At 43.9% G+C, this 16,493-nt stretch overlaps 2 protein-coding genes across 2 annotated transcripts; both read right to left on the bottom strand.

Annotated features, from left to right (window-relative positions):
- Positions 1-885: 885 nt before the first annotated feature.
- Positions 886-1,948, bottom strand: LOC147299948 (uncharacterized). The gene is made up of 2 exons (XM_086232962.1): positions 1,888-1,948; positions 886-1,259 (listed from the first exon to the last, which is right to left on the bottom strand). The coding sequence occupies exons 1-2, from the start codon at positions 1,946-1,948 to the stop codon at positions 886-888; spliced, it is 435 nt and encodes a 144-aa protein (XP_086089088.1).
- A 3,446-nt stretch (positions 1,949-5,394) lies between these two features.
- On the bottom strand, positions 5,395-6,345 carry LOC147299947 (uncharacterized). Its single transcript, XM_086232937.1, has 2 exons — positions 6,052-6,345; positions 5,395-5,769 (listed from the first exon to the last, which is right to left on the bottom strand). The coding sequence occupies exons 1-2, from the start codon at positions 6,343-6,345 to the stop codon at positions 5,395-5,397; spliced, it is 669 nt and encodes a 222-aa protein (XP_086089063.1).
- Positions 6,346-16,493: the final 10,148 nt, after the last annotated feature.

Below are 16,493 nucleotides of genomic sequence, written 5' to 3'. Positions count from 1 at the left end.
GTCCCCCACTCGAAAGTGGCGAGGCTTAACTTTAGAATTGTAGTATCGAGTGGCCCGTTGCTGGTAGGCATACTTGTGTAGCTCAGGCTGGGCCCGAAGCTCCTCAGCAAGGTCGAGACTTAGGGCTAGCTGGTCAGCATTGTGCTCAGGCTGAAATGTGTCGAGGCGGTAAGAGGCAAGCCCGACTTCAACTGGGATGACGGCTTCAGAAGCAAAGGCCAAACAAAAGGGGGTTTCCTTAGTTGAGGATCGACAAGTCGTCCGGTAGGACCATAAGACTTCAGGTAGGAGGTCAGGCCACTTTCCCTTCTTTGCATCAAGCTTGGTCTTCAAGGTATGTTTAATGGTCTTGTCGACGTCCTCAACCTGCCCGTTGGCCTGAGGATGACCAGAAGAGGCAAAGAAAACCTTGATGTTGAATGCAGAGCAAAATGACTTGAACTCTTTGTTGTCAAACTGTTTGCCATTGTCAGTGATAATGGCGTAGGGGAGACCAAAGCCGCAAATTATGTTCTTCCATACAAAGCTCTTGATGGTCTGGGTGGTTGCCTTTGTCAAGGGCTCGGCTTCCGCCCACTTAGTGAAGTAGTCCACTGCGACTACTGCCATTTTGACTTTTCCTTTCCCCTCTGTCATTGGTCCGATTAAGTCGATACCCCATTGGGCAAAGGGCCAAGGACTGTTCATGGTAGTTAGGGGCTCGGGTGGTTGGTGGGGAAAAGTTGCAAATTTTTGACACTTTATGCATTTCTGGGTGAGCTTCTTTGCATCAGCGCGGAGGGTCGGCCAATAATGGCCTTGTCGAATGGCCTTGTGGGCTAAAGATTGGGCCCCTGCTTGATTACCACATACCCCTTCATGGATCTCCCGGAGGATATAGTCGCCTTACTCGGGGGTAAGGCATCGTAAGTATGGCATGGAGAAACCCCGCTTGTATAACTTGTTGTTGATAATGGTGTACTGGGAGGCTCTATGGCGAAGGCGCCGAGTCTCAGTCTTGTCTGCAGGTGGGTTCCCATGCTTAAGAAATGCAAGGAAAGGGTCCATCCAACTAGCTTGTTGCTCAGACTGGCAGATTTCCATAACATCAGTGCTGCGCTGAGGTAAGAACTCGACTGGGACAGACCTCCCGGCTTCATGGTCAACAGTCGAGGCAAGGCGAACTAGGGCATTCGCCCTCTCATTGTCTGCCCGAGGGATTTGTATGAGCTGGTATGCTGAGAACTGACTGAGTAGGCTTTGAACTTTGGTGAAGTAGGCTTTTTGTCAAGGTAAAATTTTTTTAACTTGAGGTTAAAAAGTCAATCAATATTTGGTCTAGTGGATGACACCTCAGTTTTCCTTTGTCAAAATAAGTTATGAGTTCAGAACTCATGTAGGCTAGTTAGAGCATCTCCCAAATTTAAATTGGTGGAGATAATGATATAAAATATAGCTACAACCATTTTAAAAAATCTCCCCAAATTTGAGATTTTCCTAAAATTTTTCCCAAATCAAATTAAATGAATGAGGCTCCTCAAATCTAGAGAAACAAAAAACGATTTAGGAAAAATTTCAACTTTAATATTGGATAACTCTTCCTCAAATTAACTTTTTTCCTAAAACTTATTCTCAAAGTGGAGAAAAATATAGGGAAAAAACTAGAAATGCTCTTAATTAATAAAAAATTAACTTGAGGTTAAAAAAATAGAAATTCAATTGAAAGGTATTTTTTACTTTAGAGAGCTGCTATTTGCACACCCTTTTTTTTTTTTTTTTTTTTCTTTTTGCACACCCCCCATCACTTAATTAGTAAAATTATTGATTTACCCCAATGTGAAAAGACATTACACAGCCCTCTCTCTCATTCCCTCTCTCCTCTATCCCTTACTCAGTCTCTATCTGCACCGCTGATAGGAGACTCGATGCCATTGTCGTCCCAATCCAAGACCTTCGCCAATGTTTTCATCGTTGTTGTGGGTGCTGGCGTTCTGGGTTTGCCTTATGCTTTCAAGCACACCAAGTGGGTCATGTGCCTCTTCACGCTCGAAAGGGGGTTGTCACAGGATCGGGTCTGCGGAGGTGGCTAGTGTAAAGCCATTCAAACACCGTTGGTTCTCCGAGCACCGGTAAGTCCGAATGCCTTGGTTTCGGTTTGCCTTGAGAAATGTTGATGAAATAATTGTTTTGAGTCGTTCAACAGGGGTCGGACATTTGTTGTAGGCAGGAGCGTCAGATTTAACCTGGGTGCGGAGCACTTAGGCAGCTCATAGGGGCGGAAGGCAGTGAGGTAGCTCGGAGGGCACTGTGTGGGAGCCTCGAAGGGTCGGAAATTCGTGAACCAGTATAGGCTCGGGTAGGAAGCTTGGTTTGCTTCGCCGGTGCTTGGGTGAGCTGCTTGGAGAAATCTCTGTGGTTTTCTTCGAATTCTTGAGGTAAGGCACTAATAGTAATCTTTGTTGTTTGTTTTTGCAGGGGGTGAGTAAGAGAGGCTTCCGTTGTTGGAAGATAGTGTGGAGGAGGTGCGGAAGGTGCTTAGTCGACCCACCTGAAAGTTGAGCGCCGCATACCTCCTGTCTCCTGAGAATTTGGCTAAGTACGGCTTTGGAGCCCCAGATGAGTCTTTGGGCTTCCCCTCTTGATTTGTTTGTTGATGAGAAAATAACTTGTGCTCATTGGTTATGTGTTGGTCTTACAGTGAAGATGGCCAATACGAAGAAGACAAGTAGACCAGTTGGTCCTGCCCTGCCTGCCCAGAGGAGGTTAATGATGGGGGTGCTACTGGCCGAGGGTTGCTTGTCCCAGGGGAATACAAGTAGAGGCGCGCTCAGTGCCTAGGGGTATGAGGCATAGTGGGTCGTCCAGCGTCCTTGCTCTGAAGGCTACTTCTCTTGGGAAGAAGAGGAAGACTGGAGCAGATGCGGCCGAGCATTGGAGAGAGGGCAAGAGGGCAGCTAATGTGCCCAATCCGGCCCCAGAGGAGGATAGCCTGGTGTAGCAGGCGGTGACGGACTTTGGAGGGTTCCTGAAGAAGGGGAGGGACGACCGGGTGATTGGCGATGATGTGGAGCCTCTAGCTATTTTGCAACGGGCCTTTTCCGAGCAGTCCCAGGTCAAGGAGAGTGGTGCATCATTATGAAATGTCCAAAGTTAGATTTTATAGCATGTGATAACACTTTTCGTAATATTCGACTTAGCATGCACTATTTTTTACTTATCAGGCACATGTCAGTGTCCTTTCCACGGTGGAGAAGATGAAGGACGAGATGTCGAGCTTCGTGGTGTGGAAGGACAGAGCGCTCTATGCCAAGGAGAAAGTCAGTACCTTGGCCGCCCAGAACAATGGGTTGCAGGCCGAGCTGCTGCAGGCCAGGAAAGAGGCAGACCAGGCTAGGTAATAGTTGGAGCAGTACAGGCAAGAGCTAAGCCAAGCCAGGCAGGAGTTAGACTATGAGTATAACAACGACTATGCAATCGGCTTTGGCGATTGCAAATTAGAGCTTGAGGAGATATGCCCTGATTTTGACTAGAACTGCGTGCGTGGTCTGCTAGGGGTGGGTACTGATGATGGGCATGTCAACGTCCCGGAGGGAGTACCCAGGAGGTGGAGCCTGAGGACGGAGCGTCCACAGGTGGGGAGCATAACATGGGTGTGGAAGATGATGGTCTGGGGGAGGATCCCAAGAAGGTGTTTGGAGCAAACATGGCCCGGAGGCAGGGGTGGACGGACCATCGCCCTATTTTTTTTTTTTTTTTGAGTTATATGGTCGGGTCGGATGTGGCCCGAACCTAATTGCAAACTCTTTTGATTATTAAGTTTGTACTTGATTATATTTGGATGATTTGGAGGGTGTTCGACCCGTTATTGGGTAGGATGCCCTTCCTTTTAATACATGGTGTTTTAGAATTTCTCTTGAATGTATGGTACTTAGTTTCCCTTGAATGCATGGTACTTAGGTTCCCTTGAATGCATGGTACTTAGTTTACCTTGAATGTATGATACTGATATGGGTAGGGTCGGATGTCTGATGGCCATGGGGTCCATGCACAAACAATTAACACTTTGAATGAAAATGAGTAAAAAGGTGTCCATGGTGGGCATTCATTCATTAAAGCGACATAAGATAGATGAAATTGAAAAGTCCCGGGGGGTACAATATGCGTCTACTTGTAAAAGTAACGGAGATGCTCGGCATGCCATGGGTGGCCAAGTTCTTTGCTGGTTGTGGCGCGGAGCCTGTATGTGCCCGAACGGACGACCTTAATGATTTCATATGGTCCTTCTCGGTTAGGTTTCAGAGTATCTGTCTTGGCTAAGGTGGTGCTGCGCAGGACCCAGTCCCTTACTCGGAAGTGGTGAGGCTTAACTTTAGAATTGTAGTACCGAGTGGCCAGTTGCTGGTAAGCATACTTGTGTAGCTCAGCCCGAGCCCTAAGCTCCTCAGCAAGGTCGAGACTTAGGGCTAGCTGGTCATTATTTCCTTCGGGCTGAAATGTGTCGAGGCAGTATGAGGCAAGTCTGACCTTAACTGGGATGACAGCTTCAGAAGCAAAGGCCAAGGAATAGAGGGTTTTCTCGATCGAGGATCGACAAGTCGTCCGGTAGGACCATAAGACTTCGGGTATAAGGTCAGACCACTTTCCCTTTTTTGCATCAGGCTTGGTTTTCAAGGTATGTTTGATGGTTTTGTTGACAGCTTCAACCTGTCCATTGGCCTGAGGATGACCGGGAGAGGCAAAGAAAAGCTTGACGTTGAATGCTAAGCAAAATGATTTGAAGTCGTTGTTGTCAAACTGTTTTCCGTTGTCAGTGATTATGGCGTATGGGAGACCGAAGCAGCAAATTATGTTCTTCCATACAAAGCTCTTGATGGTTTGAGTGGTCGCCTTTGCCAAGGGCTCGACTTCTGCCCACTTAGTGAAATAATCCACTGCGACTACTGCCATTTTGACCTTTCCTTTCCCCTCTGTCATTGGGCCGATTAAGTCTATGTCCCATTGAGCAAAGGGCCAAGGACTATTCATGGTAGTCAGGAGCTCGGGTGGTTGGCGCGGAAAAGTTGCAAATTTTTTGCATTTGATGCATTTCTGGGTGAGCTTCTTAGCATCAGCGCGGAGGGTCGGCCAATAGTAGCCTTGGCGAATGGCCTTGTGGGCTAAGGATTGGACCCCCGCATACCCCTTCATGGATCTCCCGGAGGACCCAGTCGTCTTGTTCGAGGGTAAGGCACCGTAAGTATGGCATGGAGAAACCCCGCTTGTATAATTTGTTGTTGATAATGGTATACCGGGAGGCTTAATGGCAAAGGCATTGAGCCTCGGTCTTGTCAGCAGGTGGGTTTCCATACTTAAGAAATGTTAGGAGAGGGTCCATCTAACTGGTTTGGTGCTCAGACTGGCAGACCTCCATAGCATCTATATATGCTGCGCTGAGGGAGGAATTCGACTGGGACAGACCTTCCGGAGGTTTAGTCGACCGCCGAGTTTTGGCGAGGCGAGGCGAGCTAGGGCGTCTGCCCTCTCATTGTCTACCCAAGGGATTTGTATGAGTTGGTATGCTAAGAACTGACTTAATAGGCTTTGGACTTTGGCTAAGTAAGCTGTCATGCGTTCGCCCTTTGTCTGGTATTCCTGTGTGACCTGGTTCACCACAAGTTGAGAATCACTGTAGATTCTGAGTTGCTCAACGTCCATGTGTAGTGCCAGAGATAAGCCGACAAGGAAGGCCTCATATTCGGCCTCATTGTTAGATGCCTTGAAGCCAAACCGGAGGGCATACTCGATGGTGGTCTGGTCAGGGGCAATCAAAATAAGTTATGCACCACTGCCCTGCTAGTTGGAAGACCTATCAACATACAAAGACCAGATTGGGCGATCCGACCTGATTGCTGGAGTTGAAGAAGTAGGTGGGTCAGTGGTCGATACAATGGCGGAGGAGGGCTCAGCCTAGGGTAGGAATGTGGATTCTGAAATGAAGTTTGCAATGGCTTGTTCCTTTATCGCCGGCCGTGGACGGTAGGAAATGTCAAATTCACTCAACTCGATAGACCATTTGATGAGCCGGCCGGAGACCTCAGGCCGCTGCAAGACTTGCCTGAGTGGTTGATTGGTCAGAACGACGATAGGGTGAGCCTGGAAGTATGAGCGGAGGCACCGGGCTGATGTGAGCAAGGCAAGGGCTAATTTTTCTATCTCCGGATACCTGGTCTCAGCATCTTGGAGGGCTTTGCTGGTATAGTACACCGGGTGCTCGACCCTATCCTCAAGTCGGATTAGGACTGAGCTAGTGGCTGTCTGGGAAACGGACAAGTAGAGGAGTAGCTCTTCCCCTGGCTCGGGTTTAGACAGTAGAGGTGACTTGCCCATGTACTCTTTAAGGTTTTGGAAGGCCTTCTCACACTCCGGAGTCCAATCAATATATTTTGTCCGAGCCTTGAGGGTTTTGAAGAATGGGGCGCAACGGTTGATGGCCTTGGATATGAATCATGTTAAGGCGGCGACTCGACCTGTTAGGCTTTGGACTTCCTTCTGAGTCCTGGGGGATTGCATATCTATCAAGGCTTTGATTTTCTCAGGGTTTGTCTCTATTCCCCTTTGGCTAACCATAAAGCCAAGGAACTTTCTCGAAAATACGCCGACCGTGCAATTGGCGGGGTTCAGACGCATCTGGTACTTCTTGAGCACTGAAAATATCTCTGAAAGTTTGTGGACGTGCTCTTCCGCCCGGACACTTTGACAAGCATGTCGTCCACATAGAGCTCCATAGACTTGCCGATATACTTTAAGAAGATTGAGTTGACCAAGCGCTGGTAGGTGGCCCCGGCATTTTTTAGCCCGAAGGGCATGACCTTATAACAATATAGGCCCCTGTTAGTAATGAAGGCCGTATTGTCCTGATCGGGGCTGTGTATAAGGATTTGGTTATAGCCGGAGTAAGTGTCCATGAAACTAAAGAGTGTATGGCCTGGCATCAACCAGCTGGTCAATTCTTGGAAGGGGAAAACTGTCCCTGAGGCAGGCCTTGTTGAGGTCAGTGAGGTCCACGCACATGCGCCACTTGCTATTAGACTTTTTGACCATCACAACGTTGGCGAGCCCATCCGAGTAGGAGACCTCACGGATGAAACTAATTTTCTGTAACTTGTCTACTTCGTCCTTCATAGCAGCATAGATTTATGGCTTGTACTGCCTATACTTTTGTTGGACGGGGCGGTGCTGTGGATTAAGACTTAGGCAATGAGATATTACCTCTGGAGAGATCCCGGACATGTCATCATAGAACCAGGCAAAGACTTCGGCATTGGCACGAAGGAAGTAGATGAGTTCTTCTCTGAGACCATCGTCTAGCTGGGTTCCGACCCGAACCATAGGTAGGTGAGATGGTAACTTCTTCCACACAATTGTCATCTGGTTGGGCAATGGCTCTAAAAGACGCATCACAGGGATCTTCAGGAGGGTCTGGGGTAGGGCAGGTGAGGGAGACAGAAACAGCCATAGAGGGTTTGGCCTCTTTTTTTTTTCTTGACTGAAGTCGTATAGCATAACCTGGCTGATACTTGATTGCCTTTGACTACCCCTGTTCCGCATGGGGTCGGGAACTTAATCAAAAGCAGGTGGGTGGAAATCATAACCCTGAGTTAGTTAAGGGCCAGTCATCCCAGGATGATGTTGTAAGCCGTGGGGCAGTCTACCACCAAAAATTGAGTGATTGTGGTAGCGGACGAATGATACCTCCCAAGGAGCGACCGACCGACCGGTCAAGTCTCTCTCGGTCAATCCCAAGGGCTATGAAGGCTGAGATAAAGAGGATATTGACTGAGCTGCCACAATCGACAAGGATCCGAGCCACATCGAAATTAGCAATTGTGGCCTCAATAACCAAAAGGTCATCGTGTGGAAAGATTAAATCACGTTCTTCTTCTTCTTCAGTAAAAGAAATGGGCGACCACCCGAGCTTAGGAGTCTTTTTGCCACGGTGGAAGTCTACAACCATAACGCCTGAGCATTGCTGAGCACTTCGGGCGTATTCCTTCCTAGCCCTGTTGGAGTTGCCAGCAAGGGTCGGGCCACCACAGATAGTGTTAACTCACCCCCGTTGTTGTCCTTCAGCCTTGGCCTTCTCAGTGGGCTCTTTGTCCACAAAATTATCCAACTTTCATGCCTGTACCAGAGTCTCAACTGCCTCCTTAAGGGCTTTGCACACCTCGGTGTCATGGCTATGGTTCTCATGGTAAAGGCAAAAAACGTTCTTGTTAGCTCGGTACCGTGTTTGTGGTGGGCAGGGTGGGAGCTTAGGAAGTATGTCCTTGATCTGAGGATATAATTTTGTATAAGTGACAGTGAGGATGGTATATACCTTGAACTTTGAGGCATAGGATGTCTGATAATTTTCCTCCCTTCGTTGTCCTCCACCTCTACCATTACCAAAGTGTTTCTTGTTGAATTTCTTGAACTTTTTCCTGGACCCCCCATACTGGTTACCCGAATAGGGCTCGGGCTGTGGTGGCACTATGATAGCCTAGTCGGTATTTTGATGGTCCATGGTAGGTGGCTTCTTACCATACATTTGAATTCAGTAGTAGCAAAGGCAATGGCCTCTTGCATGAGTTCCTTGTGAGTGTGTGGATTGCGGCGGTTGATTTCAAACAAAAAGTCCCCCTCTAGGAGACCACCCTTGAAAGCAGCAAAGACCACCTTCTCATCGCAGTCGCGACACCGAAATTGTTCTAGCTGAAATTGGGCGAAATATTCACGGAGGGATTCCCTGCTGCCCTGACGGACCTGCGTTAGGTCATCTGTGGTGTAGATCCTCTCAGTCTGGATAATATATTGGCCTAGGAAGAGCTCTCGGAGCTCGTCGAAGCAATCGACCGAGCCGGGAGGAAGCTGATAGAACCAATCCTTTGCAGTGCCAAAGAGGGTGGAAGGAAAGATCTAATACCTTGTAGTGTCATGAACACCTTTGGACTCTAGAGCCGACCAGTAATTCATGAGGTGATCATACAAGTCTTCCTTCCCCGTGTATAGAGCTATGTTGGGAGGTCGGACGTCGCCAACCAGAGGAATAGACAGGATGCAAGCTGTAAAAGGTCCGGGTAGCTCCATTGTTTTCAAGGATGGGAATCCGCCACAGCTTCCCTCCTCCACTCTCCTCAGGCGTTCGCTGATGTCCATGAGAAGTCGCGTGAGCAGATCAGGTGGTGGTGGAGTTGGAAAAGATCCTCTGTTATCAGAGCCATCGATTTGCTCGTCTGTAAAAGCATCATCTCCTGCACAGCGCCTAGCCAGAGGAGCCTGCTCTTCTCCCCGTCGTCGCTTGGGACGAATAGCTTCCTCTTCCTCAAAGTCTTGGGGATGCGAGTTGGATTCACCCCGGGTCGTCCGCTGATTCTCTCGTCTAGAACGGTTATCGTTGAGCAGATGACGGTAGTCCCCATAAATGTGGAACTCTTCAGAGCGGGTAGGATGCTTGCCAGATTGAACCCGGTTGACCGGGTGGACGATCCTCTTTGGGAAACTTGGGGGTGGGCGACTAGCTTGCCCTGTGTCCAGCTGACGCGGAACATTTCGGTCCTTTCGGGGGTTCCTCCCCTCACCACTCCGGAGAGTAGTATGTTCTTCCCTTTCGTGGAGGAGTTGTTCGTACAACTGTGTTGTGTCCTTTTGGAGGTCGAGCTGCTCCTGGGTTTGTTGGAGTTGAGCTTCCAACCGTCGAATGTAAGCTTCCCGATCAGGCTCGGCAACCGTCTTTTCCCTTTTGTCACCCACCGGGGTGTTGTCGACTTGGTCGAGAATACGACCTCCGTCAGACGTCGCAAAGGTCGGAGGGTCAAAGGATCGGATAGCTTTGCACCTTAGCTGAGGATAGAGAATCAAATGGGGAAAATAGAACTTTCCCACAGACGACGCCAAACTGTTGATGCTCAAAAATGGTAGAGCACTCAACGTCGAGTTAAACCACGTGTACCCGTTGACCTCTCACTAAGAGAATGACATGTTGAAGTGAGGTAGGAACGGGTAGCTGGGTTTGACTAGTGAGTAGTGGTAGGAACGTAATGTCCGGAGCACCCTGCGCAAATACACAAAAGTGAGCGGGAAGGGCACCGGTGTGGTACCGGCCTAATCTTTTTCGACGCTCAAGTCAGTGTCAGGAGAATATTTGAGCAGAGTGAGTGAATAGTATAATAATGATTCAATTGTCTTTTTCTGACAAGAAAGTACCCTCTTTTATAGTACTTTTGGAATGGTGTTAACCAATCTGATGATGACACGTGTCCCCTGTGACAACTTGCATTGTGGGAGTGCCACATGTCACTTGTTTTGGGGATCCAGATGAGTTGATACGGGTCGGAGGTTGGAGCTTAGGAGGTCAGAGCTTAGGAGGTCGGAGCCTAGGAGGTCAGGGCCTAGGAGGCTGGAGCTTGGAAGACCGGAGCCTAGGAGGTCAGGGCCTAGGAGGTCGCGGCCTAGGAACCCAGGAGCCTAGATAGGGCTTATCTTTTGGGCCTAAGAGGCTGGAGCCTTGAAAGTCGGGGGCCTAGGAGCCTAAAAGCATAGAAAGGGTTTAGCCTTTGGGCCTAGGAAGACCTTTCTTAGGCCCAAATGACATGATGCTGAGTCTTATGTGACTTGTCGTTATGCTAAGAGGATAAGTGGTACAAACAGTATGCAAAAAGAAATTTCAAAGGGTGTGTTGGAAGAAAAAAAAAAAAAAGAGAAAATGATGTGCAAAAAAAAAAAAAAAAGAAAAAAAAAAAGGGTTTTTTTCATATTTAGTACCTGAACTTTGACCATTGTCTTAATGTGGTACCTAAACTTTTATTTGTCCCAATTGAGTACCTAAACTTTTATTTTGTGTCTAATAGGTACCAAAATGAATTTCTGTTAAAATTATCAACAAAAGTTAGGGACAATATAGTCACTTCAAAAAATTTATTTTTTATTTTTAATTTTTAATTTTTTTTGTTTGTTGTGTGTATTTTTTTAATAATTTTAAACATATAAAGAAAATAATTAAAATATACTTTGACTATATTACCCCTAATTTTTATTGACAATTTTAACAAAAATTCATTTTGGTACCTATTAGACACAAAATAAAAGTTTAGGTACTCAATTGGGACAAATAAAAGTTTAGGTACCACATTAAGACAAGGGTCAAAGTTTAGGTACTAAATATGAAATAAAAAGCAGCTCAATTACTTAATTGTACGAGGATCCCAAATTGCCAAATTGAATATACATACTCCCTAAATCTCGGCATTAGCCCACCCAATGTTATTCAATACCGCCTCCTCTTCAGGTTTTTCACCCTCCACCATCGTTAATTTCAGTCCCAGGTTCCCCAGAACATTTTTCCAAATCCCCTTTGTAGTGATTGTGGGTTCCAGACCTCCATGATTGCCACGTAGCCCTCTTCCCCTAAACTGGCCTATCATCTTCCTTGCGCGCGCTGGTTATACAGAAATTCTGTGCTCCAGAGGAGAATTATTTGATGGCAAATGGTAAGAATTAAAATCTCTCTCTCTCTCTCTCTCTCTCTCTCTCTCTCTCTCTCTCTCTCTTCGTACATATGTATTGAATTCCCTCTATTTGGTTGAATTCCTATGCCATTTGAATTGCTCATTGCGATTCATACAGCAATCTTGGTTGTATTTATAGAAAATATTAAATTGAATGACATCAATCTTGAGAGGGGAAAAAAAAACAAATAAACTTTGCAATATTGGTAAATCATTCTGGTTATTAGTTGTAGACTGTAGTCAGTTCTGGAATCTTTTGAAATCAAGTACAAGTGTACAACTTTGATTCATCCTTCTTTTTCTTCTCTATAAAAAAACCCCTTTATGTTTAACAGTGACACTTGTTCTTCCTTTGCCAATTCGATGTTAGTAAAATTAATGGGATATAAGTAATCTGTACCTCTTGTTATAGTTCAACTTTCTGGGGTCATATTGGCCTGCCTTTTTTTTATCCAAGTTACTATTTATCTTAGAACGCTTTTCTGACAAAAAAAAATCACACGGAATGCTAATTCTCCTTCTGTTGAAGAGTTTTAGGCTTCTGATAGAGCGTAAGGTGTTCTTAATAGTGGCATGAAAAATTACCAACTTCTTCACATTCTATGTAAAATAGATGGGCACGTTTTTGGAATTTCATTTTTTAGCTAAAGTTTGAAATAAAATGTCAAAGTGGTAAATATAGAATATAAAGAATATAATTTGAGCAGTTTTTCTTTTATATCTAACTTGAACTTTCAAATAAAAATATCACTGAAGTTCAAATTGTTAACTTTGCAAAGTTGATTGCTTGAACCATGATTGTGTGTGCAAGATCCCATTTTCCGGAATCTGGAAGTTGAGTCATGTAGGAAATTTTTTATTTAAAACTTGGTAAGACTAAGTTTCCATTTAGATGGAATGACTTAAAAGAAAGGCTTTGGATTTGATAACAAGGTTAGATTAGTATATATATATATATATATATATATATATATATCCAGGCCCCTTCCATTGAGGTATACTTCAACTTAAACATGATAAGATATGACTTGTGGGACCCACTTCGCATTGTAATTCGATGATCAAAACCGTCTATTTTCTAAGTATCTATACAAGGATCATCCTTGTAAAAAATTAGATAAATTGAAAACCATTAAGACATCTAATTGTGATAGAACAAATAAACGAATATATGGATTCGATTAACACTTGAAATGATGACCCCTTATTAAATGGTTAAACGATTTCCGATTTACCTAATTTTTTGCAAGGATGATCCTTGTATAGAGACTTAGAAAATAGACGGCTTCGATCATCGAATTACAATGCGGAGTGGGTCACACAAGCCATATCTCATCATGTTTAAGATGAGGTATACCTCAACGGAAAGGGCCTCTATATATATCAACGGATAAAATGGATTTGAAATGACTAGATGTAATATATTTGAAATAACTATTTTTTTTTTTCTTCTTCTAATTCAAATGTAGATGTATAGGGATTGTAATAGCCAATTAAGCGATTTAAATATATAATGTTTCTAAATTCCTAGATTTGAAAGCATTATTTGCAAATGGGCCCTAAGAGAATTCAAGTATAATTTGGCATGAATATATGTTAAAAAATAATTAAGTATTGTATCTACCCTGTTTATTAAAAAAAAGAATGAAAACATCCAATCATTTTACTGTCTAGAAACAGTGATGTATCTGGTCGTTAGTACTCTTTTGGGGTAAGAGAATTTTATTTTTCACCTTTATCATTTGTCAAAGTGATATGTGAAACTGTTGACTTTATGATGGGTGGATTTTCTCCTCCTTTCTGTCTTCTATAATGGTTGTGTTTTCATCTGTTTGTGTCCACTGTTTTAATCTCTAGACAAGGAATATTTTTTTAGTAGAGAATTGGAATAATTATGGGCTTCATTGTCATTATTCTGGATACCATAAAGTTCGAATCAGAACTTCTCAGTTGTTGATAGGTATTGATTGTTGAAGCATGTCTGTTGAGCCTACTACACACATGAATTTCATGGATGAGGATGCTTCTTCGGGCTCTGGAGACGATGCAAACATGTTAGATGGAAACAAGCATCATTCTGGGATACCATCAAGTTCAGGTCATCGGAAGAGAAGTCGCAAGGCTACAAGTGATGCTATAGTGGATGCTATGCTAGAAATAGCTGCTGCATCAAAAATGAGGGCAGCAGCAATGATGAAGAATGAGGACCGGTTTTGTATAAGCAAATGCATCAAGGTATTGGATGAGATGTCGGGCATCGATCAGCAGATCTACTTTTTTGTGTTGGATTTATTTGAGAACCCCAATGCAAGAGAAACTTTCATATCTCTTCAAAGTGAGAAACGATTTCCGTGGTTGCAGCGCAAGTTTAGTGCTTCCTCTAATTGAATAGTCTAAGCAGTCATATTATTGTTTTTATTAATTTTCTTTTCTAGTTAAGGTGCCAAAAATTCTTATGGTTTGTATCAAGTTCACTCCAAACCCTAAGTATTGTAACTAGTATGACATTCTGATTTATGGCTTTGCCATTTTTGTTTTGACAATTAGATGATATTTAGCAGATTTACTTTCCATTTGTTGCTTTATTGTTATCTGTGTTTGAAGGCCATTTACGTCACTCAAGTGATTGTCTTGTGTAGTATCTTAATTTTGATTTTACAGATACATCGGCTGGCATGGAAGATTTCGATTTAGAACTGGATGAGATGGAACTAACTGCGGCAGCTGCTGGCTACTATTATTATAACAGTATTGTCAGGCAACAACCTTGTCGTAGTCTGTCACCTAGTAAAGGATGTGGATTTATGACCGAAGTGCTGAATGGTCATGATGATGCATTCCAGGAAATGTTTCGAATGGATAAACATGTATTTCATAAGTTATGTGACATTCTCCGACAGAGAAGCATGTTACGTGACACGGCTGGTGTTATGATAGAGGAACAGCTCGGAATTTTTTTGAATATTATTGGCCATAATGAGCGGAACAGAGTAATCCAAGAGCGTTTTCATCACTCAGGTGAAACCATCAGCCGTCATTTCAATAATGTGTTGAAGGCAGTCAAGTCACTGTCACGGGAATTCTTACAAACACCAACTCCCACAACTCCTCCAGAAATCCTTGGAAATATTAGATTCTATCCATATTTCCAGGTTTGTTTCAAAGTACCTAGTTTTCTTCATTTCATTTGCTTTGATCTGCCATTCACTTTTACTTACTATCTATTTAGGATTGTATCGGAGTCATTGGTGGAATGCACATTCCAGCCCATGTCCCAGCCAAAGATCAATCACGCTTTCGTAATAAGAAAGGTGTTCTTTCACAAAATGTGTTGGCAGCTTGCACCTTTGACCTTCAGTTTATATTCATTTATCCTGGTTGGGAAGGCTCAGCTGCAGGGTCACGTGTATTAAGGGCAGTCCTTGATGATCCACATCAGAATTTCCCACATATTCCTGAAGGTTTGCCTCCAATATTTTATATCTCAAACATCTTGCATATATATAGAAATATATATATTATCTGGTCATCAATATAACATTTTGCGCATGGAATACCATCCGCAACTTATTTTTATCAATGATTTTATTCTGCAGGAAAATATTACCTTGTTGACACAGGATATACAAATATGAAAGGATTTATTGCTCCATTTCGTGGGGTCAGGTATCATGTTCATGAATATAGAGGTGCTAACCAGTTACCTAGAAATGCAAGGGAGCTATTTAATCACAGGCACTCATCTCTTAGCAATGTCATCCAGAGGTCTTTCCATCTGTTGAAAACTAGGTTTCCTATTCTCAAACTTGCCCCTCAGTATGCATTTCATATTCAAAGGGATATAGTTATAGCTGCGTGTGTTCTACATAATTACATCCGGCGTGAGTTAAAAAATGATTGGCTATTTTCCAGTGTGGATGGGACACCAATGGATGAATTGCCTCATGATGAAGATCCTGATATAGAGTTGGTCACTTCGGTACAAGAACATGTTGCTTTTTCAGTGAGAGAATCAATTGCTGCAGAAATGTGGGATGACTTCATAAATAGATGGGATCAGTGGTAACACACATTATTATTATGACAGAGATGACGACGTCAAGGACTGGTGGACACTTTTAGCATTAGCACAAGTGGTGAATCAGTTATTGTAGTTTCTGTGAAAATTTTATGATGGGTGATGTATTTTACGTCTGGATGTTAAAATGGGGGAAGGTCTTTGGTGTTGGGATTCGTGCGGAACTGTGGGACTGAGGGATTCTTACTTTCTAGATGAAAACATGCCGCCACTTCGTCTTTATTACTTCATGTCTTTGTTTTATTTTGTTTTTTGTTCAAAATATTCATCGTTTCTAGAAGGTACATTGGGTTTGCATTTGTCTATCACCTGCTTTAACTTATTGTAGATAGGTTTGTGTGTCAACCAAGGTATTAAATTTCAAAATTTTTGTGGAAAATTTTATTTTTTTTAGGGTTTCGAAATTGAAACCAAGGGTTTAAATTTTGAAAATTTCGGCTAAATTTTCGATTTGAGGAGGAGTCGAAATCGAAACCTAGTTTTGTTAAATTTTTGGGATAATTTCGGCGAAATTTTCGAAATTTCACCGAAATTCTCGAAATTTCGCCAAAGTTTTTGCCGGCGGCGGCAGGGGGAGATCGAGGGAGAAAGTGGAGGAGCGGCGGCAGGGGGTGGCCGGGGGGCGCGGCAGGAGGGAGATCGAGGGCGCGGCAGGGGGGAGAAAGTGGTGAGGGTGAGGTGGGTTGGTGATGGATTGGGGAGAGAGAGAGAAGAAAAACAGTAGAAGAAGCTAGGCTTTTGTTGGAGACTCAGGGGGAAAAGAAAGGGAAGGGAAGGAAGGAAAGAAAAAGAAGAAAAAAAAAAAGGAAAGGAAAAAAAGAAAAAGAAGAAAAGAAAAAGAAGAAGAAAAAAAGAAAAAAAAAATAAGAAAGAGAAAAAAAATTAAAAGGTTTAGGGTTGATTGGGGTTTGGGG

Source organism: Dryas octopetala, chromosome 1, assembly GCF_963921425.1.
Source record: "Dryas octopetala chromosome 1, drDryOcto1.1, whole genome shotgun sequence".
In the NCBI taxonomy this organism is placed as follows: Eukaryota; Viridiplantae; Streptophyta; class Magnoliopsida; order Rosales; family Rosaceae; genus Dryas; species Dryas octopetala.
The sequence above is the reverse complement of the archived record's forward strand: the minus strand, read 5'-3'. Positions and strand labels throughout refer to the sequence as shown.